We start from the raw sequence: 25,317 nt of genomic DNA on the forward strand, positions 1-25,317 counted from the left end.
ATCTGTTTAGAAGCAAAACAGCCCACTCAGAGAGGCATGTGCAGGTCCCTGCTGGTGGGGAGCACGTCAAAGGGGTGATATAAATCACTCATCTAGGGGCTCTTCTTCTGGGTCTTTGTCTTTTCCTCTGGCCAATCATCTTGCTTTGTTTTGTTTCCCACACCTGATGGGCCCTCCCGCATATGCATGTGCATCCTCCGGCCACCATGGATTCCAACGTGGGTGGGGGGGGTAGTGGTGGTGGTGTGTGGTGTGTGTGTTTATGGGAGGTTACAAAAGCTTATTATGGTCTGGCATCCCCTCCCATTTTGACCCCTGAGGAGCCTTTCTGCGCATGTGTAGCTGGGGAGGTCTCCTTGACCTCACGAGGGATTGAAGTGGTCATCTTATCTTTCTCCTCCAGCAGAGCTCAGCTCCTGCCAGCAACTTTCTCCCTGAATGTGTCAAAGAGAAACGAGCTCCAGTTTACTCCGTCTGACAGGTCCCAGCTGTTCTCGGCCCAGGGGCCCATCGACCTCCTACCTCGGCTGCCCTGCTTTATGCCCCCAGTCTTTGTTTCTGGGTCTGCTGCTGGGGACACAATCCAGGACGTTTGTAGTCTTAACAGCCAGATGAGCGGTGAGGCGCTTTTGAAACCTAAGATTGGAAAAGATCCTTTTTCACAGGATCCATTGGATTCTGCCATTTTTTTTTTTCTTGAAAAATAGAGCTCTTTATTTAAAAATTTAGGGTAGGTCCCAACAAGCAATAGGCAATTATTTAAATATGATATACACATAAAATTAGAAATAAATACAAATATCTAAGAACAATATATAATCTTCTCGGTACCCTCACGCATGGTAACGTGGCTTTCATCCAGGGCATCACCGGCCATTCACCTGATGTCCTTCACGGTGGCCCTGGAACTTGAGCCATGCAGTTCCTGGCTGCTGGGCACATGAAAGGCCTCTGTAAACAGTTCAATGCAGAGCACACTTGACAAATGAATAGACTGATTAGCATGCTCTTTCCTAGTGGTTCTCACAGCTTATGTGTTTATGACTGCCTGGCGAGAAAGGAGCTGGAACTTTGAATAGAAATAGCCGACGTCAGAAACGAAGCTTTGGAAAAACTGCTTAAGAAAAACACAAGAAAGAAAGTCATTCCTTCACACAGGCCTAGACGGCAATCATGAGGGCTTTGAGGTATTTGAATTACCTGCACACAGCAGTTCAGCTGGTTCTAGAAAGGACATCGGGCTTGGTCTGGTTATCATCCTGGGAACTGGCCCCGAGCCACAGCCTTCCCCAGCTCCCTGGGGTCTGTGAGTTCTTCCTCCTCTGCACTCAACGGTGGATGTGGACAAGCCTCATGGCAGGGAAACCCCTGCAGAAATGCACGTGTGCCTCCTGGGCTTGTGCATGGGTATGCGTGTGAGTCCCAGCAGTGGCGCAGGCTTCCTGCCAGCTTAATGCCCTTTGGACACCATTGCTGAGACCTTGGCACTGTGTTGATATGACCGAGGGGAGAGGGGTTGGCCCAGTGGACCTAGGACCAAAGATCTCACCCTTAGGTACATACACAAGTCATTTCAGCTTCTTCTTTGGAAACAAAAGATAGGTGTTCAAGTTAAAAACGGATTTGCTGGAGTTTCCTCTGTGGTGCAAGGGGATCAGTGGTGTCTGCAGAACCAAGGATGCAGGTTTGATCCCTGGCCTGGCAGAGTGGGTTAGAGGATCCAGCATTGCCACAGCTGCAGTATAGGATCTGATCCCTGGTCCGGGAACTCCATATGCTGTGTGGCAGCCAAAAAAGGAAAAAAAAAAAAAAAAAAGCAGGGGGATGGTGTTGCTGACCTTTTCTTTATCAGTGGAAACTCCTAAGCTCAGCTTTACAGGGAGGTCACTCTGGTTGAACTTGGGGGGATCTTATAGACCATGGCTCTCCCTGAAATTGAGGCACCTCCTATGAAGCCCGAGGCTTTTGAGAACACAGCTTGGGAATCCCTGGACCAGATGCCCTTGGGGAAGCTTTTCCACAATTCTCACTTAAGGCAGTACCCTCATGTTGGCTTCCAAACAATATAGCCCTGTGGATAAAACGGCTATGCAGATGCTTTTTACATCCACAGAGACACCTAGCTCCTGGCAGGTGCCATGGCAGACCCCAGGGCACAGAGCCAAGGATTAGTCGCATCCCTGCTGGACCACAAAACTGACAAGAAGCTTGGCCTAATGGGCGGAGACCCAGCTATGCTCATCCATATACTGGTGCCTGTCGGTGAACAAGGGAGCTGTTGGAGAACATCCATCACTACCTCCAGGGAAGAAGAGTCACCTGTTCCTAGAAGGCAGTGGTTTCTCAAAACCAGAAGGGGAGATAGGCCTCTTTATGAACGCAATGGTCAACCAAAGGGTCTAAAGTGCTGAGATGGGGATTGCAGGCCGGGGGGTCCAACGCCCTGCTGGGTTGCTACCCCACCACCAATCATCAGACTCCCTGGAAAATGGACTATTTGGTTCGTTCTTGGCTGGGAACAGGGAGAGAGAGACCAGGGTCCCCCTTGGCTGGGCTCCTGCTTCTGAGAGCTCAGTTTCCTGACCAGGAGGCGGGGACAGTGAGGGCGGGAGGCAGGAGGTAGACTGGCGGTGGGGAGCTGACAGATGGATGCTTCTAGACACTCTGAGCTTAGGGTCACAGGTAGTCCCCTCAGAGCCTGGGTGAAGGGGGGAGCCTCCCAGCCACCATGTGGCCAGTGCCAAAGGCATGGCAGGCAGCGCATCACACTCACGTCTCTCGGAACCCTGGCCACGCCCCAGGTGGCTGCAGAGAGGAAACTCAGGCACAGAGAAGGAAGGTGTTTCCTCCAAGGCCACACAGCCGGTAAAGAGCAGAGCTGGATCGGGACCCAGCTCTGTGTGTTGTGAAGAACTGGGATCCGTCACTCAGAGACGGGGATCTGCATGACCACGCCCTTCCCCTTCCTCCCTGACACCCTCAGCCTGGACTTTTTTTTCACTGACCCACCCTAGGGACTCCTAAATCAGGACACGGGAGCCTCGGAGAGGAGGGAACCATGCAGGCGCAGGAGGGAGGAGTGAGTCTCTGCTACACCAGCTGTGCCTCCAAATTTCCTCCCTTCCCATATCCACATGGCCCTTGTGCCATCAGCCGTCCATGTCCACTGTGATCTGACCTCACCTGTGCAGTGTCATCCAGGGATGACTCTTCCCGCCGGCCTGTCACCCCGGGGACAGTGGGGTGATCTGACCCCAGCCCATCCGCGTCTCTACCCCTCCTGGTGCTCAGCCCAAAGCTGGCAGGTCATAGGACAGGTGGCTTCTGATGGCTCAGCCTGGCAGACAGCCTCCAGCTGGGGCTCCCCGAAGTGCTGCAAGAACCCTCTGTCACCCCGGCGATGATGCTCCAGGGATTTCAAGTCTTTGTGGTGAGTTAGGTCCCCAGGAAACGTGGTAACACCAGACTTGACTGGAAGCCAGGGGATGGCTCACCTGGCCAGGTAATGCCCCAGTGTCCTACCTCTGACCTCGGTGCTCTCGAGGCTCTTAGTCTCCCAGGTGCCAGCACCGCTGTCCTCGCTTTCCGATTCGCTCCCACCCTCTTCTTCCTCCTCCTCCTCGTCCTCCTCAGGGCTGCTGTCCCAGCAGAGGGTCAGTGTCCGCAGAGAAACTGGGGGCTCCCTGGGGACCAGGTTCAGCCGTGGTGATGAGAAGCCCCAGCTGGCCCAGGAGAGGTTGTCTTTGGGGGGCTCTTCCAGGGAACTCAAGTCCTCGGAGAATTCCGGTGGTGGCAGAGGCTTCTGGCACTCCTCCCCATCTGGCCCTCGGCCTGGCCCCTTCTTGGCCAAATAGCCCGAGGACTCAGCCTCATCCCAGGGGGAGGAGCCCGCAGTGCTGGCCCAGCTTCTGTCTGAAGAATTGCAAACAGAGGAGCCTTCGACCTGGACCAGAGGTGACTGGGGCCCTCCTGCCTCAGCATGGCACGGGGTCTGGTGCTCCAGCCCCAGGAGGGGGGGTGGCTCCATGTAGGGCTGGAAGATGACATGGTCGTCTGTGTCCTCGTCTGTGTCCCCCTCCTCATTCTTCTCCTCCTCAGCCCTGTTCTTCTCTGATCTTGCCTGGATGGTGGCTGGGGCCCTGACTCTAGGCATCAGCCTGACCCTTATAGCCAGTTCCTTCTGGGGACAGAGGCTCAAGTCATCCAGGCACTCTGGGCCACTGGACCGAAAGGTTGCCCCAGGGGGTCTGTGTCCTGGGAAGTCCTGATGTGGGGAGGGGAGAGAAGAGCAGGAAATTCAGCCTTTGCAAAAGCATGACTGTTCTAATTTGGGTTCCCCTGGAAACAGACCCTGACATAAGGACTCCAGTGTAAATAGTTTCCTTGGTGATGCAAGATAATATGAGAAAAAGAACGTGTGCATACACACACACAAACACACACATGTGTGTGTATATATACATATCTGCATCACTTTGCTGTACAGCAGAAATTGACAGAACTTGTAAATCAACTGTAAAAAAGAATAATAGGTAGAAAAATAAAAACAATAAATAGTTTCTTTGGGATATGTTCCAGGAAGTACCAGCAAGGCACAGCAGCCAACAGGCAGGGCGTGATGAGGCAAGTTACCCCAAGGGCAGCTGGAGCTTAGCTCTGTGGGGACTCAGGGAATCATGGCAGCACATGGACCTCAGAGCACCACTGGGTGGGGGATGGAGGGGGCGGTGGCGGCGTGAACTCTCTGGCACATGCAGGCAGAGTGGATGCCATGAGCCAGAGAGAGCCCCTAGGTTGCAGGTGTGGCTGCAGGAGGTCGAGCTGGAGAGTTCCCAAATGATGGGAAGGCGGAGGGATGGGGCAAGGTGCAGACACATCTAACACGTCTCACAGAGGCTGTCCTTCAGTTAGTGGGAGTTCCCTGCAGGTCCCAGAGCCGGGAATGCTGAAACACTCCCATGTGGCTGGGACGCTCAGCATCCATCCTCAAAGCCCCAGCTCCACCTGAGGGCTCACGGAGCCTCACCTATGGCTCAGCCTCCCTTTCTGGGCCTTCCTCTCCACAAGTCTGACCCCTCTGACCCCTCCGGGCTTCCCCTGCCCCAGCTGGCCCCCAGGATCTAAGCGAGTGAGCTACCAGACAGTAGAGGAAATTCCAGGGTCCACCTGGGCAAGACTTGGCCTTAGTGAGAGTGCGAACTAAGTGTTGGGTTCCCTTTAGCTGCCACCCTCCCCATTTCCCCTCTGGGCATCTCTCCTTTGTCCCAAGGCTGGGGGCTCTGCTCTTGGCACCTGACAAATCTTAAGCAGAGAGGAGATTATTTTTAAAAGAGACTTAGGGCACTTGTCCTCCCCCCACCCGGCCCAGGGCATATTTGCTATTTTACTTTGGTGCCAAAGGAATGAATTACTAATGGTGAAAATTTAGACGGCGTGATAGATGTTTTGCAGTCTGGATCATTTTGATAGTCTATCTGAACCACCTTTAAGTCGAGCTCCACTTGCTCACTCTTTAACAACCCTCCCTCTTTGTCACGCACCCCCAGATGTGCCATACCAGGGCCTGTGGCATCTTTGCCTGCTGAAACCAGTAGTTTCCTGTGACGCTCTTCCAGATCACATGCCCTGCGGCAATGACCAACAGCAGCGGCAGCAGAAATGGTAGGAGAACCAGGAATGCCCAGTTGGGGCCTAGAAAGAAAAAAATAATAACAACTAGAGAAACAGGGGCTTCTATCAACTGCATAGGTGCCGAGGGCTTCACATAGATGATCCTATTTAATCCTCATAAGAATAAATCCATCCTACAGACTGTGGAAGCCAAGGTTCAGAGAGGTATGTAAGCTGCCCAAAGATGCACAGCAAGTGGGGGGGGGGAGCTGGGATTTTAATTGATGTGAGTCTGTCTCTAGACTTGTGCTCTTAATTATCATATTATGAGGACTCTGAGGCCCAGGGAGAAAGTCCCCACTTCTGGACCCCTTTGCACCCACCTGGGCCCTCCAGGAAGAAGCAGGTAGGCTTGGAGAACTTGCTGTATTTAGGGTCACCGAAGGTGTAGATGGTTCTGCCGCTGAGACAGTGGGGTCCGTGGGTGGCTGGCTGGAGGGGAATCTGGACTGGCTGGCCATGGGGAGTGGCTGGAAATCGGGTCTGTTTGGAGAGAGAAGCAGAGTGGGCTGAGCTACTGGGGGGACATGGTGGGACTGGCAGCCAGGACACAGCTGTGAGTCTCCCATCTTCTTTTCTTGCATTAAAGGTGAAGCATGGGGAGTTCCCAAAGTGGCTCAGTGGTTAATGAACCCGACTGTTATCCATGAAGATGTGGGTTCGATCCCTGGCCTTCCTCAGGGGGTTAAGGATCTGGTGTTGCTGTGGCTCTGCTGTAGGCTGGCAGTTACAGTTCCAATCGACCCCTAGCCTGGGAACTTCCATATGCCACGGGTGCAGCCCTAAAGAAGAAAAAAAGACAAAACCAAAACAAAACCAAAGCAGTTTAAGCATGAGGGGAGCACTTCCCAACTCTATCTCATTTCTCTTCTGCTGAGTCTCAAGGTAGAGATAGTTTGGGTTCAAAAGCAGCCCGGCCATTCTGCATCACGCAAGCTACACCTCACCACCTCCTCACTTTCAGGCACGAGTTCCGCAGGCTTCCTACCCTCAGGGCCTGTCAATCAATTTGGGCAGGGGGAGGGGTGCTTCTTCAGCTATCACAGTCACTGAAAACGCCAGGGCTGCCTGCCCAACACAGTAGCCACTGGCCACATGTGGGTACCGAGCCCTTGATGTGTGGCTGGTACCAAACTAGATGGGCTCTCACATCGGCGCTTGAAGACCACGTAAGAAAAGAATGTGAAACATCTCAATAATTTTTATATTAGTTACATGTTGAGATGATAACATTCTATTGGATGAAATAAAATCTATTATGAAAAGTAAATTCACTCTTTTTTTTTTTTTTTTTTTTTTTTTTTTTTTGGCTTTTTAGGGCTGAACCCGTGACATATGGAGGTTCCCAGGCTAGGGGTCTAATTGGAGCTACAGCTGCTGACCTATGCCACAGCCACAGCCACACCAGATCCGAGCTGTGTCTGTGACCTACACCACAGCTCATGGCAACGCCAGATCCTTAACCCACTGAGCGAGGCCAGGGATCAAACCCACATCCTCATGCACACTGTGTTGGGTTCTTAACCCACTGAGCCACACAGGAACTCCCTCTGTGAGGGCCTTGAAGGCAGGGACCACATGGAATGAAAACTTACATCCCTGGGATCCAGAATGTGCAGGAGGTCAAGCGTGTAAATATTGGTTCGGTAAAAGAAAGAATGAATAAGAACAGGGGTCAGTAAACTACAGCTCCACCTTTTTTTTTCCCAAATAGAAGTTTACTGGAACCCGGCTATGCCTGTTCATTTATCTATTTACCTACAGCTCCCTTTGTGTTACAGATGGAGTTGAACAGACAGGTCACATGGCCTGCAAAGCCAAAAATATTTACTTTCTGGCCAATTACAGAAAAAGTTTGCCAATGCCTGACATAAATAAGGACACATAGGCATATGCACATGCATGCACAGAACCAAGTCTGAAATCGGCTATATACCAAAGAATTCTTTGCAATCACCTCTGGGTACTTTTGGTCTACTTCTCAGCACTTATCTGTACTTTCCAGTTTTTTCCTAATGGATCTCATGGCTTGGCAAATAGGCCTCCTGCAGCCCATCATACTTCAATCAGATTTTATTAAAAAATAAAAGGGGAGGTCTCACTGTGGCTCAGCTGTAATGAACCCAACCAGTATCCATGAGGATGCAGGTTCGATCCCTGGTCCCCCTCAGTGGGTTAAGGATCCGGCATTGCTGTGAGCTATGGCGTAGGTTGCAGATCCAGCTCAGATCTGGTGTTGCTGTGGCTGTGGTGCAGGGTGGCAGCTGCAGCTCTGATTGGACATCCAGTCTGGGAACTTCCATATGCTGTGGGTGTGACCCTAAAAAAAAAAAAAAAGGGGGTTTCATAATGAAAAAAAAAATAGGTAGAAACCTGCTGTGCTCTTATTGTCTGTAATGTGCAGGAATAGGATGCCTTGAACTTGGCCTCTTAGGTAAAAGAGGGGCAGGAGGTGGACCACAGGCCAATCACACTGTGCAGAGTCAGGGGGTGGCTGCCAGGAGTGAGGGGTATGCAGGGAAGGCTTCCTGGAGGAGGCATTCATGGAGTAGTAGCCTCCATGGGGGAGGAGCACTGGGATTTAGTGGGAGAGTGAGGAAGGGGACTCAGCCTGGGGGCATAAAAGGGGCTTCTCACCTTGTTCCTGGTCCCCTCCTTCCAGAAATCCACCTCATAGTTCAGATCGGGCTGGGGCACACAGTGGGGTAGCTGGTATGTGGCATTGACGCTGAGGATCTCCTCTGTCCGGTTGAATACCAGAACTGGTGGGGCCGGCTCCACTGAAAGAAACAGAATAGGACCTGTCAGTACTCCCTGGGGGCCACAGAGCATCCATGCCCCTGCCTCCCAGCAGGCCTGCTCCTCACCCAGTTTATTTGCTGGCAAGTTCCTTAATTCCTGTGGGTCTTGCTTTATTTCTTTTTTAAAAATGGGTTGAGAAAAGCAAACCTCATAAGTTTGTGGTGAGGATTAGAGACAAAATATATGGAGTTCCTGTTATGGCTCAGAGGTTACAAACCCAACTAGTATCTATGGGGATGCAGGTTCAATCCCTGGCCTCGCTCAGGGGGTTAAGGATCCTGTGTTGCCGTGGCTGTGGTGTAGGCCGGCAGCTGCAGTTCCGATTCGACCCCTAGCCTGGGAACCTCCATCCATATGCCACAAGCGCAGCCCTAAAAAGCAAAAAAAAAAAAAAAAAAAAAAAAAAAAGAGTTCCCGTCGTGGTGCAGTGGTTAACAAATCCGACTAAGAACTATGAGGTTGCGGGTTCGGTCCCTGGCCTTGCTCAGTGGGTTAAAGGATCCGGCGTTGCCGTGAGCTGTGGTGTAGGTTACAGACGCGGCTTGGATCCCCCGTTGCCATGGCCCTGGCATAGGCTGGTGGCTACAGCTCCAACTGGACCCCTAGCCTGGGAACCTCCATATGCCATGGGAGCGGCCCAAGAAATGGCAAAAAGACAAAAAAAAAAAAAAAAAGACGCCTTAAAAAAAAAAAAAAGAAAAAAAAAAGAAAAATTAAAAATAGAAAAAAGAAAAGAAAGAAAGGAAGGAAGAATTAAAATATATTGGGGAGGAGTTCCCATTGTGGTGCAGTGGTTAACAAATCCAACTAGGAACCATGAGGTTGCGGGTTCGATCCCTGCCCTTGCTCAGTGGGTTAACGATCCGGCGTTGCCGTGAGCTGTGGTGTAGGTTGCAGACACGGCTCGGATCCCCAGTTGCTGTGGCTCTGGCATAGGCTGGCAGCTACAGCTCCGATTCAACCCCTAGCCTGGGAACCTCCATATGCCATGGGAGCGGCCCAAGAAATGGCAAAAAGACAAAAAAATAAAAATAAATAAAAAAATAAAATATATTGGGGGGAAAAATGTTCTGCTCGCTCAGTGTGAACACTGGTGGTTTCTGAAGGCTATAAGCATGAGGAATGTTTTCCTCTCTATTTCTATTTTCCTTTCCCTCCAAATTTCTACTGTGTGCAGAAATTACATGTGCAACCAGAATTTTTCAAAAAAAATTGTTTCTTAAAGCTAGAGATTGAACATAAAAAATATAGGAATAAGTATATAAAGTGTCTTGTGTAGTTCATGACCAAGGTTGTGCTCAATAGAAGATAATGAACCTCGGACTTCCCGTGTGGCTCGCAGCATAACTACTTGGCGTTGCTTCTGCAGTGGCTATGGCTCGACCCCTGGCTCGGGAAACTTCCATATGCCGCAGGTGTGACCACGTGCTAAAAAAAAAAAAAAGATAATGAACCTCATCCAAAGGAGAAACAAACTGAACTGCTGGTGGGCTCCCCTAACTTTCTACCACAAAGTCACACCACGGCAGGTGGCCCCGGACAGCTGCTCTGGGGAAGGGCGAGGCACACGGCGAGGACAGCAGTGCCACTGAGCCAGGCTCCTGGGCAGACAGCCTCCCTCCCGCAGGTCCCTTGCATACCTTCAAAAAGGTAATCCATGGACTTGGACTCCACCCAGGGGGACCTGGCGCTGGGAGAAACTGCTTGCACGCGCCCCTTGAACTTGTTGCACAGGTCTTGTTTCTCCAGGCACATCAGAGAACACACCAGCTCTTTGGTTCTTGCACACATTTTCACTCTTTGCCACCGTTTAGGGGTTGCTGAGCTGAAGAAGGAGACATGGATTCAGCCTCTTGGGGTGAGGAAACGCTGGAGAACAGGTGATGGCTCGTCCCTCTGTCCCATCCGATTGTTCATCCGTCCATCTGTCCATCCAGCCAGCCATTGGCTGAGACAGAATGAGAACAGTCAAGGTAGGAGCTCAGACTCTGGAATGACAGACGAGGGCGGGACTCCCGGTTTTGCCTCTGACCTGCTCTGGGACCTTACGCATGTCACTGCCCCCAAGCCTCTGTCTCTTCATTTGTCACGTCTCCCTCTCAGGGCCTTCATGACAGCTGCTATCATTACTACTAGTGCTCCCTTTCCACCTGTGTATTCCTTCAGGCACTTATGGGCCACCTGCGGTATACCAGGCACCGTGCGGTGTGCTGTGCAGCTGTCAGAGGGGACACACAGCTCTGTGAGTCCAAAATCCTGAGAATGGGAGGTCCAAAGAAGGGACCTGCTTGCTGGGCCTTACTCTTGGGGAATCGGCAGTTCACGACAGACAAGGTCCTGCCCTCGGGAATTTACACGCTGGCGGGAGGGCATGAGAGACCATCCCTGTATCAATGAGGTGAACCTAGGAGCGGGCAAGTGCGGTGATCACAGGGCAAGGTGGGGGCAACTGCTTTCCAAAGGCGGCTCAGGAAAGGCCAGGGAGAGAATGCTGACACGGAGGCCGGGAGGAAGAGAAGGGAGCCAGGAGAAGGCGTGGGAGAAGGAACAGCAAAAGCAAAAGCCTTGTGATGGGAAGGGGCTTGACCTGTCCACAAAAAGGCCAGGGTGGCCGAAGCCCAGCAGAGAGGATGGATAGGCCGGAGATGAGGGTGGAGAGGGATGGTGTGTTAGGAAGCCACCGGAAGTTTCTTTTCTTTTTTTTTTTTTTCTTTTTTGCTTTTTAGGGTCACACCTACAGCATGTGGAAGTTCCCAGGCTAGGGGTCAAATCTGAGCTGCAGTTGCTAGCTTGCACCACACACACAGCAATGCCAGATCTGAGCTGCATCTGCGACCTACACTGCAGCTCATGGCAACGCTGGATCCTTAACTCACTGAGCAAGGCCAGGGATCGAACCCGCATCCTCATGGATACACGTCGGGTTCATTACCACTGAGCCACGACAGGAACTCCCCACCAGAAGGCTCTGAATAGGGGGACTGAGGTTATCTAATTTATGCTTTTAAAATATCACTGTGATAAACCAGCTGGGAGGCTGCAGCGGTGGCCCAAGAGAGAATGGTGGTGGAGATGGCAAGAAGAGGCGGGATGTAGGAAGCATTTTGGAGGGCAAGACTTGCTCCTGGATTGGATGTGGAATGTGAGGAAAAGGAGAATTGAGGACTCTTCCTGGGTCTTAAGACTGAGCGATGGGTGAATGGAAAAGGCTGATATGAAGGTAAGTAAAGAGAAAAGAATTCACCAAGTTTTGTTTCCGGATAAAGTTATACTATGTAAACATGAACAGAAAAGGAACTGGGGTAGGTACATTAATATGAGACAAAATAGAGACTTCAAAGATGAAAGCATTACTAAAGATGACAAGAATCACTACACAATAGTTAACGATTCCACTGACCAGGAAGAGATAAAATTCTAACCTGCATGTGTCTACTAAATAGCTTCAAACTCTATTCAGCATAAATAGACAAAACTACAGGAAGAAATAGAAGATCCACAATTACAATGAGAAATCTGTAATACAACTCACTCAGTAATTGACAATTGAACAAAGAAAAATAATTAGTAAATACATTTTTTCTTTTTTTGTCTTTTTGTTTTTTCTAGGGCAGCACCTGTGGCATATGGAGGTTCCCAGGCTAGGAGTCGAATCGGAGCTGTAGCTGCCAGCCTTCGCCAGAGCCACAGCAAGTGGGGATCCGAGCCGTGTCTGCAACCCACACCACAGTTCACGGCAATGCTGGATCCTTAAGCCATTGATCGAAGCCAGGGATCCAACCTGAAACCTCATGGTTCCTAGTCAGATTCATTAACCACTGAGCCACGATGGGAACTCCAGTAAATATTTTTCATGATGTTGAAAAATAAACGTCATAATTATGAAAGTTGGTTTAAGAACAAACAAGTGGGTGAGTCATGCATGAACCATAAACAAAATATTAACAAAAATATTAGGAAATATTAATAAAAGTAAAGCAACTCTCAAGAAATTTCAAAGAACATGTATCTCTCAAACTATTTCCTCTGACCACAAATAATCCAGTTTAAAATTATTATTACTATTATTTTCTAAGATTTTATTTTTTTTTGCCTTTTGTCTTTTTAGGGCTGCAGCTGCAGCATATGGAGGTTCCCAGCCTAGGGGTCTAATCGGAGCTGTAGCTGCCAGTCTATGCCACAGCCACAGCAACGCCAGATCTGAGCCATGTCTACAACCTACACCACAGTTCACAGCAGCACCAGATCCTTAACCCATTGAGTGAGGCCAGGGATCGAACCTGCAGCCTCTTGGTTCCTAGTTGGATTTGTTTCCACTGCACCATGACGGGAACTCCTCCAGTTTAAAATTATTAACACAGAGAACTAAAGAAATTTTGAACATTTTACAATGTTTTAAAATGACTCATGGATCAAATATTTGCAAACTATGTGACTGATAAGGGATTAATTTCCAAAATACATAAACGGCTCATACAGCTCAACATCAAAAAACAAACAACCTGATAAAAAAAAAAAATGGGCAGGAGACCTAAATAGACACTTCTCCAAAGAAGACATACAGATGGCCAATGGCACAAGGAAAGATGCTCAACATCATTAATTATTAGAGAAACGCAAATCAAAACTATAAGAAGGTATCGCCTGATACCAGTCAGAATGGCCATCATCAAAAAGTCTACAAATATTAAATGCCGGAGAGGGTGTGGAGAAAAGGGATCCTTCCTGCACTGTTGGTTGAATGAATCTCCAACTAAACAGTATGGAGATTCTTTTAAAATCTAAAAAGAGATTTACCATATAATTGTACAATTCTAATCCTTGGCATATATCCGGATAGGATGAAAACTTTAATTTCAAAAGATACATGCACCCCAATGTTCATAGCAGCACTAGTTACAATAGCCAAAACATGGAAGCACCCTAAATGTTCATCAAGGAGATGAATGGATAAAGAAGATGTGGGACAGGCATTCCCATCATAGCTCAATGGGTAACGAACCTGACTAGTACCCATGAGGACATGGGTTCAATCCCTGGCCTTGCTCAGTGGGTTAAGGATCTGGCGTTGCTGTGACTGTGGTGTAGGCCAGCAGCTACAGATCCAATTCGACCCCTAGCCTGAGAATCTCCATATGCCACAGGAACAGCCCTAAAAAGACAAAAGACCAAAAAAAAAAAAAAAAAAAAAAAAAGAGAGAGAGAGAGAAAATGTGATAAATATATACAATGGAATATCACTCAGATATTAAGGATGATTAAATTTAAAATAATTAAATAATAGAAGAATAAAATAATGCCATTTGTAGCAAAAAGGATGGACCCAGAGATTATCATGCTAAGTGAGAGAGAGAGAAACACAAATATATCACATATGTGTGGAGTCTTAAAAAAATGATACACATGAACTTATTTACAAAACACTCACAGACAAAACAAACATGGTTAGCAAAAGGGGAAGGGGAGAGGGGAGGGATAAATTAGAAGTTTGGAATTAACAGACACACACTATTGTATAACAACGAAGTCCTACTGTATAATACAGGGAACTATATTCAATATATTGTAATAACCTATAATGGAAAAGAATCTAAAAAAGAATGTGTGTGTATGTGACTGAATCAATTTTCTATGTACCTGAAAATAATGCATCATTGTACATCAACTATACCTCAATTTAAAAAAAAAGGCAGGAGACTCAAAAATCACACACTGGAAAATAAAATAAAATGACTCATGGATCAAAGAAAGAATTATGATGAAAGTAAATCTCTAAAACTCAATGATCATAAAAATAGTATAAATAAAAATTTATGATATGCAGCTGAATAATACTTAGAGGGAAACAGAGCTTTTAAATACTTAGAAAATAAGGATAGGAATTAATATGCTAAGCAATCAATGGAAGGAGTCAGAAAATGCATGCTAAAAACATATCCATGAACAGTCAAAACTGTAAACTACTACTTCAAAATGGGCGATAAAAGACATTTTAGGAGTTCCCATTTTGGCTCAGAGAGTTAAGAACCCGACATAGTGTCCTTGAGGATGCAGGTTCAATGTCTGGCCTCGCTCGGTGGGTTAAGGATCTGGCGTTGCCAGAAGATGTAGGCCCAAGATGTGTTTCGGATTTGGTGTTGCTCTGGCTGTGGTGTAGGCCTGCAGCTGCGGCTCAGATTTGACCCCGGCCCGGGAACTTCCAGATGCCGCAGGTGTGGCCATTGAAAAAAATACAAAATAAATAAAGAACTAAAATGAAAGACTCTCCTTTCCCAAGCCAGGCCCCCACCATTAACATCTGGATGCTACAGATGGGGAGACAGTGACAGAACAGGAAGAGCACAAGCTCTGTGGCCAGACAGATTGGGGTTTTTCTTCTGGTTCCATCACTGGCTTCCTCGGGCAAGTCACGGACCTGCTGAGTTGTGTCCTCACCTCTCAAACGGGGGAAATGCAGGGCCTGCCTGGTGGTACTGGGAGAAAGGAGCGAACTACTACTCACGCAAGGCTCCCAGCACCCAGCCTGGCACAGTGGGTCCTGAGTACATGGCAGGTCCCTCCCGTTGAGGGAACGCCTTGCCTTCTCAGCAACTCTCTAAGTCTCTGATTTTTTTCAGCTGACTCTCTTACAAAAGAACTTCAGATGAGGCCCATCTATATGTAAAGACGGCAATTCTGCTTTCATTTTCGGATTCCTCTGGATCTGCAGTGGTGGCCTGGGCTGCCAAGCTGAGAAGGACCCCAAGGCTCTGGGCAGGCCCCACAGGGAAAAGGGTGATGATCTGGTGATGCCAACCCAGCTTTACAAGAGGTGCCCCTGCCTCCCTTACTCGCTGCAATGCCAAGCACGCATCCAGGCCCTTAAGATTTCCATCCCTGGGCCCTCACGGCTCCATCCGAGCCCTGCTCCGACTTTTCTCAAAGATCCAACCCCCACAGGCCCATCACCGGTGGACTGTTCTCCATTCAACATCAGCCCTGCCTCCAGTCTTTGGTCAAACGCCCTCTCCCAGTACCTGCCGCACGCCATCCCCTGAAGGACCCAGGGGACCAGCGAGCGCTGCCCATGCTGAACTCTTCCAGAGAAGCCTCTCCAGCCCCTGCCCACCTCCTCTGTCTCCCCACCCACAAGCCTGGGAGCTGCCCCTTCACCTTTGATAGGCCACAAAATAGGTCACATTCTGGGGGTTGCCAGGACCTGGAAGCCACGTCAGGTACACACCGAAGTCCCTGGAGAGCAGCGTCACGTTCTGGGGAGGGGCCAGGTGGAGCCTCCCTGGGGGAGAAAGAGATCATGAGGCCTGGAGCTCCTGGCGGGTCTTGACATGGGCCGGTCTGAGCTGAAGAGCAGGTGCTGGCTGGGTTTGAGAACCAGGAGTTACTTCGGGTGGCTGAAGCACAGGGGACATGATGTAGGCTGGGAACCCGGGGGATCAGGATTCCAGTCACAGCCATGACCCTGGCTGGCTGTCCTGCAGCCCCTCCCCCTTCCTTAGACCTCAGCGGCCCATCTGTGCTACGAGAGGAAGCCCACTGACACCTGAGGTTTCCAGTAGAACACCATGGAACAGGACCATCTAATGGATTCCTGGGCTCCAGGAGGGAAGGGCCCCGAGGGTCTCAAGGAGCAGAGGCTCTGTCTTGTTCTCAGCCGTGTCCCCAGAGCCTGCCAGCAGTGGTCCCTGGCATACGGCAGGTGCACAACCAAAATGTGTTGACGGGAGTTCCTATCATGGCTCAGCAGTTAAGGAATCTGACTAGGAACCATGAGGTTGTGGGTTCGATCCCTGGCCTCTCTCAGTGGCTTAAGGATCCGGCGTTGCCGTGAGCTGTGGGGTAGGTCACAGACCCGGCTCGGATCCTGCGTTGCTGTGGCTCTGGTGCAGGCCGGTGGCTACAGCTCCAATTCGACCCCTAGCCTGGGAACCTCCATATGCTGTGGGTGAAAAAAAAAAAAAAAAAAAAGTGTTGAGTGAATGAATGAATATTGTGATAACCAGGATTGTTCCAAAGGCTTCCTAACTGGTCTTCCTACTTCCAGGCTTCTTCCCTCAATCCATTCTCCACACGGCAGCAAGGGTTAAAATGAAAGTCAGATGACATCATTCTTTTGCTTTAAACCCATTTCGCTGAAGATAAAATCCAGAATCTTTACACGCACCCATAAGACTACGGAATCCAACCCCCGACTCCGCTTGCTCGGTCCTCTCCAGCCACACTGGCCCTTTCCCGTTCCCTCTGCGTAGCTCTCCCTGGGATCTCTGTCTGCCTCACTCCTCTGCTTCCTTCACATCTCTGTTCGGTTGTCACGGTCCCAGTGACACTTACCCTGGCCACCTCAAACTGACTCCTACTTCCCCCTTCTTGGCACCTCCTCCTTCTCACTGCTAACCCCCGTCTTCTGGAATATGCATCTGATTACACAGCTACCCGGTTTCCACCCTTCCCTTGTCCTCAGAATAAAGTCCGTGCACCTTATCACGGTATGTGAGGTCCTGCCCTGCTTGGCTTGACTGGGTCGACCTCTTCCTTACAGCTCCCCGACTGGATTCCAGGCTGCAGCTTATCTTCCTTTCAAACAACTGCATTCCTTTGTGTGTCACTGTCCTTACCTGCATTTTCTCTCTCTCTCTCTCTTTTTTTTTTTTTTTTTTTTTAGGGCTGCACCCTCGACATATGGAGGTTCCCAGGCTAGGGGTCCAGACGGAGCTGGAGCTGCCGGCCTACACCACAGCCACGGCAACATGGGATCCGAGCCGTGTCTGCACAACCTACACCACAGCTCGTGGCAACACTGGACCCTTAATCCACTGAGCACAGCCAGGGATTGAACCCGTGTCCTCATGGATACTAGGCGGGTTCGTTAACCGCTGAGCCATGACGGGAACTCTGCATTTTCTCTTTCAATCCTTCCCGCATCCCTAGGAGGTAGGTACTAAATATGATCATCACATTACTGATGAGGAAACTGAGGCCCTCCCAGCTAATCACTTGTAGAGTCAGAAAATCCAGGCTCCGGCAACCCCACTGTCAGAGCTCTCGATCACACTTCCTTTCCCGGGTTCTCATGGGGCCTGTTCATCCCTATTCTTCCAATATCTATAGCTCACTATTGGTGAAGGACATCTACTGATCACTGTGCGCCAGAGGTTTCAAAAAGGACCACAACTCCGCTCCTGCCCTTTAGGAGCTCAAGTTCCCATGGAGAAATCAGTGCCCTGAAGTGTCACATGGGCCACAGTGGAAACCCATACAGGTTACAGAGCGGTATCAGGGAGGGAGGGGCCAGTTCTGCTGATGGCTCTCAGTTTGGCTCCACATCCCTGGCCTCTGAGACCCAAATATGGGTGCCTGCTTCCACCTCATCCTGTGTCCTCTAGCAGGACCCAGGTCACTAGGATGCGGATGCTGACAGTGCTCCCAGCTTCTGGACTTTCTAGCAGGTGGCCGGCAGGAAGCCAAACATCTGTCTACAAGTGGCTTATGGGCATAAATCTGAGCTTGGCCACAGTGGAGAAATAGCAACTAGCATAGTTATCCCCTATTGAGCCTTTGAAGGGTGCCAAGCACCAGCGTGGCACTTTATACACAAAACCCCATTCAATCCTCAGAACAAACCACCCTGGGAGAGGCGTCATTCCCCTTCCATGGTGGCACTAGGCTTAGAGAGAGATGGTAAATAACTTGCCTGAGGCTACACAGCCAGTAAGTATAGACACCAGGATCCACCTGTGCTTCAGCCTAAACCTTTGCACCACAGTTTGTATTATATACATCATATATTCCTCAGCTGCAAGTATAGCTAGGTCCAGACAGGAAAACTATCGAGTTTGAAAAGATGGTAACCCACGCAGGTATATGCTGTTCCTCATTGGCTGTAGTAATACTGCTGTGAAGGTACCAGGGGCTGGCGCATCCCTGAGCTGACCTGGGTGGATGGACCATCCTGTGTCAGCTGTCCACCCCAAGGCCAAAGCTGGCCATGCTTGCTTCAGCCTCAGTCTTCTCTGTTCTGGGTGCCTCACCCATGCCTTCCTTCTTAGGTAATTCCCTTAATTGCGCAAAGTCTCCATCTGAATTTCTCCATCTGAAAAGGGAGAAAATAATACCTACTTCGCAGGACGATTGCGTTGATGCTTAACTAGAACTGTGTGGTGCCCAGTACAAAGAAGTTGCTCAAATAAATGCTGGCTCGTTCTTTTTCTTTCTTTCTTTCTTTCTTTCTTTCTTTCTTTCTTTCTTTCTTTCTTTCTTTCTTTCTTCCTTCCTTCCTTCCTTCCTTCCTTCCTTCCTTCCTTCCTTCCTTTCTTTCTTTCTTTCTTTCTTTCTTTCTTTCTTTCTTTCTTTCTTTCTTTCTTTCTTTCTTTCTTCCCTCCCTCCCTCCCTCCTTCCCTCCCTTCTTTCTTCCTTCTTCCTTCCTTCCTTCCTTCCTTTCTTTCTTTCTTTCGCTGCACCTGAGGCATATGGAAGTTCCCAGGCTAGGGGTCCAAACAGAGCTGCAGTTGCCCACCTATGTCAAGCCACAGCAAAGCCAGATCCAAGCCGAAACTGTGACCTACACTGCAGTTCAGGGCAACACCGGATCCTTAACCCACTGAGCAGGGCCAGGGATTGAACCTGGGTTCTCATGGATACTAGTTGGGTTCGTTAAAGCTGAGCCACAATGGGAACTCCAAATGTTGGCTTTTAACATTAGTATTAGATTATGTACAAGAACTCTTCGTGTTTTTAAATTATTAGGCTAAGACTAGGGAGATATCCTGGGAACAATTTTGCTGGGGTTTGGCAGTTGTGTCCTATTCCAAGGTATTTTGTACCCTGTAAACTTACCGGTGGCAGCTCAGAAAAAAAAAAGGGGGTAGGGGCTGGATGGAACTTCCTACACCCAGCCGGGAGAAAGGGGACACACACACACACACACACACACACACACTAATGCACACCCTGCGAGGGCAGGGCACTTCTGTTTGAATTTCCCTACTAGCAAGGGTCAAGTGCGGTATTTTTTATTTTTATTTTTGGTCTTTTTGTCTTTTTAGGGCCGCACCTATGGAGGTTCCAGGCTAGGGGGCTAATCAGAGCTACAGCTGCCAGCCTACACCGCAGCCACAGCAACGTCAGATCCTTAACCCACTGAGCAAGGCCAGGGATCGAACCCACAACCTTATGGTTCCTAGTCGGATTGTTTCCGCTGCGCCACAACGGGAACTCCAAGTGCGGTATTAATGAAGGGATCAGAGCCTTTAGGAAACCTTAAAAAAACACTTTATAAATAAATACAGCTGACTTTAGAACCATCGTCTTGTTTCCTGATTACCTGAAGCTGAGCTGGCATTAGGAAACGTGATCAGTTTCTTCCCGGAAAGGACTAGACAAGAGTCTGCTTGGTCCTCGGAAGAACACGGGTGGGAGGTGGCCTCTGCCGATCCACACGACTCAGGTTGCTGCGCCCAGACCCCTGCCTAAGGCACTGTCTCCCGAGCTTTGGCTCCGAAGGTGGATGCCGCCCGGACGGCGCTCCCCGCGGCCCCGCGCCCGCCCCGCGGCCCCGTGCCCACCCCGTGCCCTTACCTGGAGCGGACTGAAGCAGGCATAGGAGTAGAGAGGCCCAGCGGCCAGCCCCCGACATGCCGGCCGTCCCGCGGCCAGGGTGGGACCCGTTCCCACCTCCCGCCTCCCGTCCCACCGACTGCAGGTGACGCGAACGGCAGCCAATGGGAGGCCAAGCCGTGGACCCGCCCCTCCGGGACGGGACTCCACCCGGGCTTCCCCTGGGGCCGCCCCTAAGTCCCCAGCAGTTCGTTCTGCCTCTGCTTCGTTTCGTTCTGCGGGATCGGGGTGGGGGTGAGGTTCAGTAAATGCGTGTACAGAGTGAGGTGAGTGGAAGAAAACTGGTTTTTTTTTTTTGGCCACACCCGCGGGATATGGAGGTTCTCAGGCTAGGGGTCGATCTGGTGCAGGCCTACACCGGAGCCACAGCAACGCGGGAACTTCTGGCTCACCGCAATGCCAGAAACTTAACCCACTGAGTGAGGCCAGGGATTGAACCCGAGTTCTCGTGGATGCTAGTCGGGTTGGTTAACCGCTGAGCCACGACGGGAACTCCCGAAAACTGTTCATTATTAATAATCACGGCTAGGAATTCCAATAAGGGACTTTTAAGAGGGCAGAGGAGTTCAGGGCAAGTTTATGAACTGAGTCTCAGACACCACTGGCTCTATCCGAGCCTCTTCTAAGTGCCAGGTTCCAAGCCATGCACTTTCCCACATTATCGACATTAATTTCCTGGAGAATCCTGTGGGTCTGACTTATTCTCTATATCCTTCACGCGGGGCGTGGCAGCCTCCAGAGCTTAATGGGCTTGTTCCGGACATAGCTGGTCCCTCTGATGCCAGTGTGTTACTGGTCACCTGAACAGTAACCGCTTTCAAATAATGCAACCAGCCTCACCTCAGAACCGTCTACAGCCATGAAACAAGATATTGCCGGGAGTTGCCGTTGTGGCTCAGCGGTTAACCAACCGGACTAACATCCATGAGGACGAGGGTTCCATCCTTGGCTTGCTCAGTGGGTTAAGGATCTGGTGTTGCCATGAGCCGTGGTGTAGGTCCCAGACAAGGCTCAGATCCCAAGTTGCTGTGGCTGTGGTGTAGACTGGCAGCTACAGTTCCGACTGGACCCCTAGCCTGGGAACCTCTGTATGAGGCAGGTGCGGCCCTAAAAAGACAAAAAACTTTAAAAATTAAATAAAATAAAAAAGATACTGCCGAGGTGCATGTAGTGACTAAGGGATATTTCTAATGTACTCAGTAGCAGAAAAGCAAGTACCGAAACAGGCTGATTAAACCAAAAATGTGTGCCTATCGACCTGGACAGCTTCAGAAGGATGTATGCCAATATGTTAGTGGGGCTTCTCTCTCTCTGGTGAGGATTTTAAGTTCTCTTCTTTCTGTTTATGTTTAATTTCTAAATTTAAGTACTTGAATTGCTACTTAATTACATTAATCCTGAATTAACTTCTAATTAATATGTACTGCTTTTCCAACACGAAAAGTCACTTTTACTCTAAAAATAACCATCCCTCTCCTTTATTAACATATACTATTTTCTGTCCTTCCACAGCTCTCAAAGGAGGTATTGCTTCCTCTTTTCAGATGAGGAAACTGTCATTCTGAAAACCCATAGAGCTTGTGCAGGTGCTGGATTCTGGATTCAGTCCCAGGCCTGTCTCACCCCATGGCCTTTGGGTTCGCTGCTTTGTTCACTCTCCTGGTCTCAGTGACAGGCCGGGTGATGTTTGGTCAGGGGCGACCAAGCCCATGAACAAGACACATGGCAGAGAGACTCCTGGGGGTGATCTCTGGTTGGATGCTGGCTCTCAGTTTGGGTCCTGGCAGTTCTTGGGAGAGAATGCACTTTCACGGGACTCGGTTGCCCTGTGTTTGGCTGTGGGTGCAGACATTCAGAAATGTCAGGATGCTTTTGGGCTTTGCATCATGCTCTCAGCTCAATCCGTACTTCTGAACAGGGGCTCACAAGAGGCCATGTTTAGACCTCAAACACAAGGAGGAGGTGTGTCTCAGTTGGAGACACACTTAAGTATCTTTGAATCTCCTCTGACCCTGACGTCATCTGCCAACTGCAGCCCTTTCAGACCCGGAATCTCACTGAACTGGAAGCAGTTTGGCAGGGGGCATGGAAGTGTCTTCCTTTGCCACTGGCTCGACGCTCTTGGCTCCTTTGAATCTGGCCCTTGTTCTTTTTGGCAAAACCTGCCACATGTTTTCTCTCTCTTGCTCCCTTTCCTTCCACCCTGTTATTTCAAGTTAGGAAAGTTTGTGTCTAGTTGCTTTCTGAAGCCGTATGCAAAGACATTTTGTGCCCCCAAAGTTGGGTAAATTGCATCTCTCAAAATGTTAAAAGATGTTATCACGGACTCAAGTCAGAAAAATCTCAGCCAGTTGCCACAACCCAGCCTCTACACAGGTCCTCAGTGGCTTTGGTTTCTTTCTGGTGTCTCAAATACTGATGATAAGGCCATTCAGGAATAAAATGGGTATCTCTCTACTGAGATCTCCTTAAAACAGCATTCAATGGCATTAATGTTTATTTAAGTCCTTGTTATGCACCAGGCACTATAGTTTACATAGAGTATGTATGTATGTATTTTTTTACATATAGTATTTAACACACACAAGACCCCAATGAGGTGGGTATTAATATCTCTTTTAAGAGATGAAACTCCAAGCGGTTACATTGCTTGCCCAAGGTCACACAGCTGGTTAATGGCAGGGCTGGAATTTGGACTTCAGACTAGCTGGCCTCAAAGCCTGCGGGTTTAAAACTTCTGCTACTCAGCCTCCAGACGGTGAAGGGCAGACGAAATAAAATGTTCTCGTCTAGAATACTTCCCGATTTGCAAAGATCATAGCATTAAACTCTCACCAGTGCTGGCGTTCCAGCTTCCTCTTTGGTGGAAGCAGTGCTTAACGACTGGGTCTTATGGGGCAGGGGAAAAGCCAATTTCTGTGGTGTAAATACCTCCGCCATGGTCAATTTCAATTTGAGGTCACTGAACACAGAGTTGGGAAGAAGTACGTACTGATTAGCCCTCCTGAGTATGCATGAGCCTGCTTCAGCACAGCATAGCGTGGAGGAACCAAAACGGAGTGTTTTCACATTTAGAACAAATCACATCCTAAGCCCTAAGTGGCATATGGGATATATTGAAGTCTCTGAGGTTCATAATCTCTTACATGAGGGTCAAAGGCTTTTACAACAGGGCCTCCACCTACCTCTTGAAGCTCCCTTCAGCTCTCTGGAGAGTCCTCCTGGTTCCCCCTTTCCCTCTCTTTGTCTCTCTCTCATTTTTCAAAATTCCTTTCCCAGGCTTATCTTCCCCCAAGTCTTCTAGTCTTTTTGCCAGCTCCTATGCTTGCTTCCCGTCTCAGCTCATGAGTCACTTTCTCAGGGAACATTCCTTAACTCCTGACTTTAATTCATTCCCAATCCCCATATATGTCCCCTTTGGCAGTACTTAATCATCATTCTGTGGAAATCATTTCTTTTCTTTTTTTAATGGCCGAACCCATAGCATATGGAAGTTCCCTGGCCAGGGATTGCATCTGAGCCACAGCTGCCACCTATGCCACAGCTGTGTTAATGCCAGATCCTTCAACCCACTACAGTGGGCTGGAGATTGAACCTGCACCTCTGTAGCGACCCAAGCCACTGCAGTTGGATTCTCAACCCACTGTGCCACAGTAGGAATGCCCTTAGAAATCATTTCTTGCCTTTATTATCTCTCCTCCTGGATATATCCTCAGGGCCTGGCGCATAGTAGGTGTTCAATGAAGAGTGAGTAACAGACTTGCAAAATGTCTGGGACTCAATCAGCATATTTCCAGATGCCCAAGACCACTCAGCCCCACTCCCAGCTTTTAGCTGGCACATGGTAGGCACTCACTGAAAGTTTACTGAGCTTAACTTGGCATATGACTCATCCTCGAAAGACTTTGATATCTCTCCTGAAAGTATGACTTCACAATCACGTCTCCCTCCATTGATGGGGTTTTACAATCACCTATTCTGTTGACCTCTAGAATAAAGTGTACAAAAACCACATTACTGGGAGTTCCCATTGTGGCTCAATGGGTTAAGAACCTGACCAGTATCCACGAAGATGTGAGTTCGATTCTTGGCCTTGCTTAGTGGGTTAAGGATCTGGCATTGCTGTGGCTGCAGTGTAGGCCAGTAGCTGCAGCTCTGATTTGACCCTTAGCCTGGGAACTTTCGTTTGCCACAGGTGTGGCCCTAAAAAAGAAAAAGAAAAAAACCCACATATCTGAATGAGGGGCTGCAGCTTCCCCCTCTCCTTCCTGTGCCAGCAAAGGGTCCAGCAAGTTTAGGTCAGTGGACATTGGAAAAGGCGGGTGAGGAGGAAATAGTTAAGAGCCAACTGGGGCTTGGGCATTCGGGGAAGAAGGAAGCAATTTGAGGAGCTGGCTGCTGTGACTGTGAGTTAAAGCAAGAGGTGGAGAAAATGGATTTTAAAACTTTTGGTTCTGTGCTATGACTGGAATCCTTTTTGGCTCCCTGTCCCCTCCTCCCCAGACTAAAGATTTTAAATGGCTTGAAACTATTGTTGTTTTGACTGTTGTTTTTCTTGCTGTCCTTATTTTAATGCAATGCAAGGGGGAAGTAGGCCCAGTACAAGAACAGAAAAGCCCATTTTTATATGGTAGTATTACTTAAGACTTTATCAGCAGTAGGGACAGAAACCTCAAATTGGCTTAAGCCAGAAAGGAATTCTGCCATCTCACTAGATTGGGAAACTGAAGAATGGATGGGGTTTAGGAAGGCTCTGGCAGAAAAAGATTCTGATTGGCTTGGCTTAGGCCACATGCCATCTCTTCAGCCAATCAGTGTGGGCAGGGAGGATGAGATAGTGTAATTGGCTAGTCTGGGTAGTGTGCACTCCTCTGGGGTGGGGGTGAATGGAGGACCCTGATTGACAGCCCCTCCAACCACTGGAGTGGAAGAAGTTCTGCTCCCTATAGAATAGATGTGGAGGAGACAAACAGCACATATCTGGATACTGCAGAGGGTTACATATGAGGAGACCTCAGAGATCATCCATACCAACTTCATACTCTGGACGGACAGGCATCCCGATAGTGCTTGGAATCCTACAAGATGAATTCTCAGTACACTTTAGGGCTGCCAGTTCTGTTTCTGAACATTTCCAGTTAGGAACTTCTCCCTTAAATTGATCTACCTTCTTTTACTTTTCCCCAGTCATCTAGCTCTTCCTTTCCAGACCTCTCAAAATAAAACAAAGCCCTT

The 25,317-nt window shown here is 49.2% G+C and overlaps 1 protein-coding gene across 4 annotated transcripts; it reads right to left on the minus strand.

Annotated features, from left to right (window-relative positions):
- Positions 55 to 20,162, minus strand: IFNLR1 (interferon lambda receptor 1). Of its 4 annotated transcripts, none has more exons than XM_021095536.1 (7): positions 20,044 to 20,162; positions 15,695 to 15,830; positions 10,113 to 10,297; positions 8,308 to 8,450; positions 5,994 to 6,153; positions 5,558 to 5,691; positions 55 to 4,264 (listed from the first exon to the last, which is right to left on the minus strand). In XM_021095536.1, the coding sequence occupies exons 1-7, from the start codon at positions 20,099 to 20,101 to the stop codon at positions 3,491 to 3,493; spliced, it is 1,590 nt and encodes a 529-aa protein (XP_020951195.1). In that variant the 5' UTR covers positions 20,102 to 20,162; the 3' UTR covers positions 55 to 3,490. The 4 variants fall into 4 exon arrangements, with proteins under 4 accessions (XP_020951195.1, XP_020951197.1, XP_020951198.1 ...); XM_021095538.1 differs by having other exon boundaries at positions 56 to 4,264; positions 15,695 to 15,748; XM_021095537.1 differs by having other exon boundaries at positions 58 to 4,264; positions 15,625 to 15,748.

The sequence above is a fragment of the Sus scrofa genome, chromosome 6 (assembly GCF_000003025.6).
Source record: "Sus scrofa isolate TJ Tabasco breed Duroc chromosome 6, Sscrofa11.1, whole genome shotgun sequence".
Classification (NCBI taxonomy): domain Eukaryota; kingdom Metazoa; phylum Chordata; class Mammalia; order Artiodactyla; family Suidae; genus Sus; species Sus scrofa.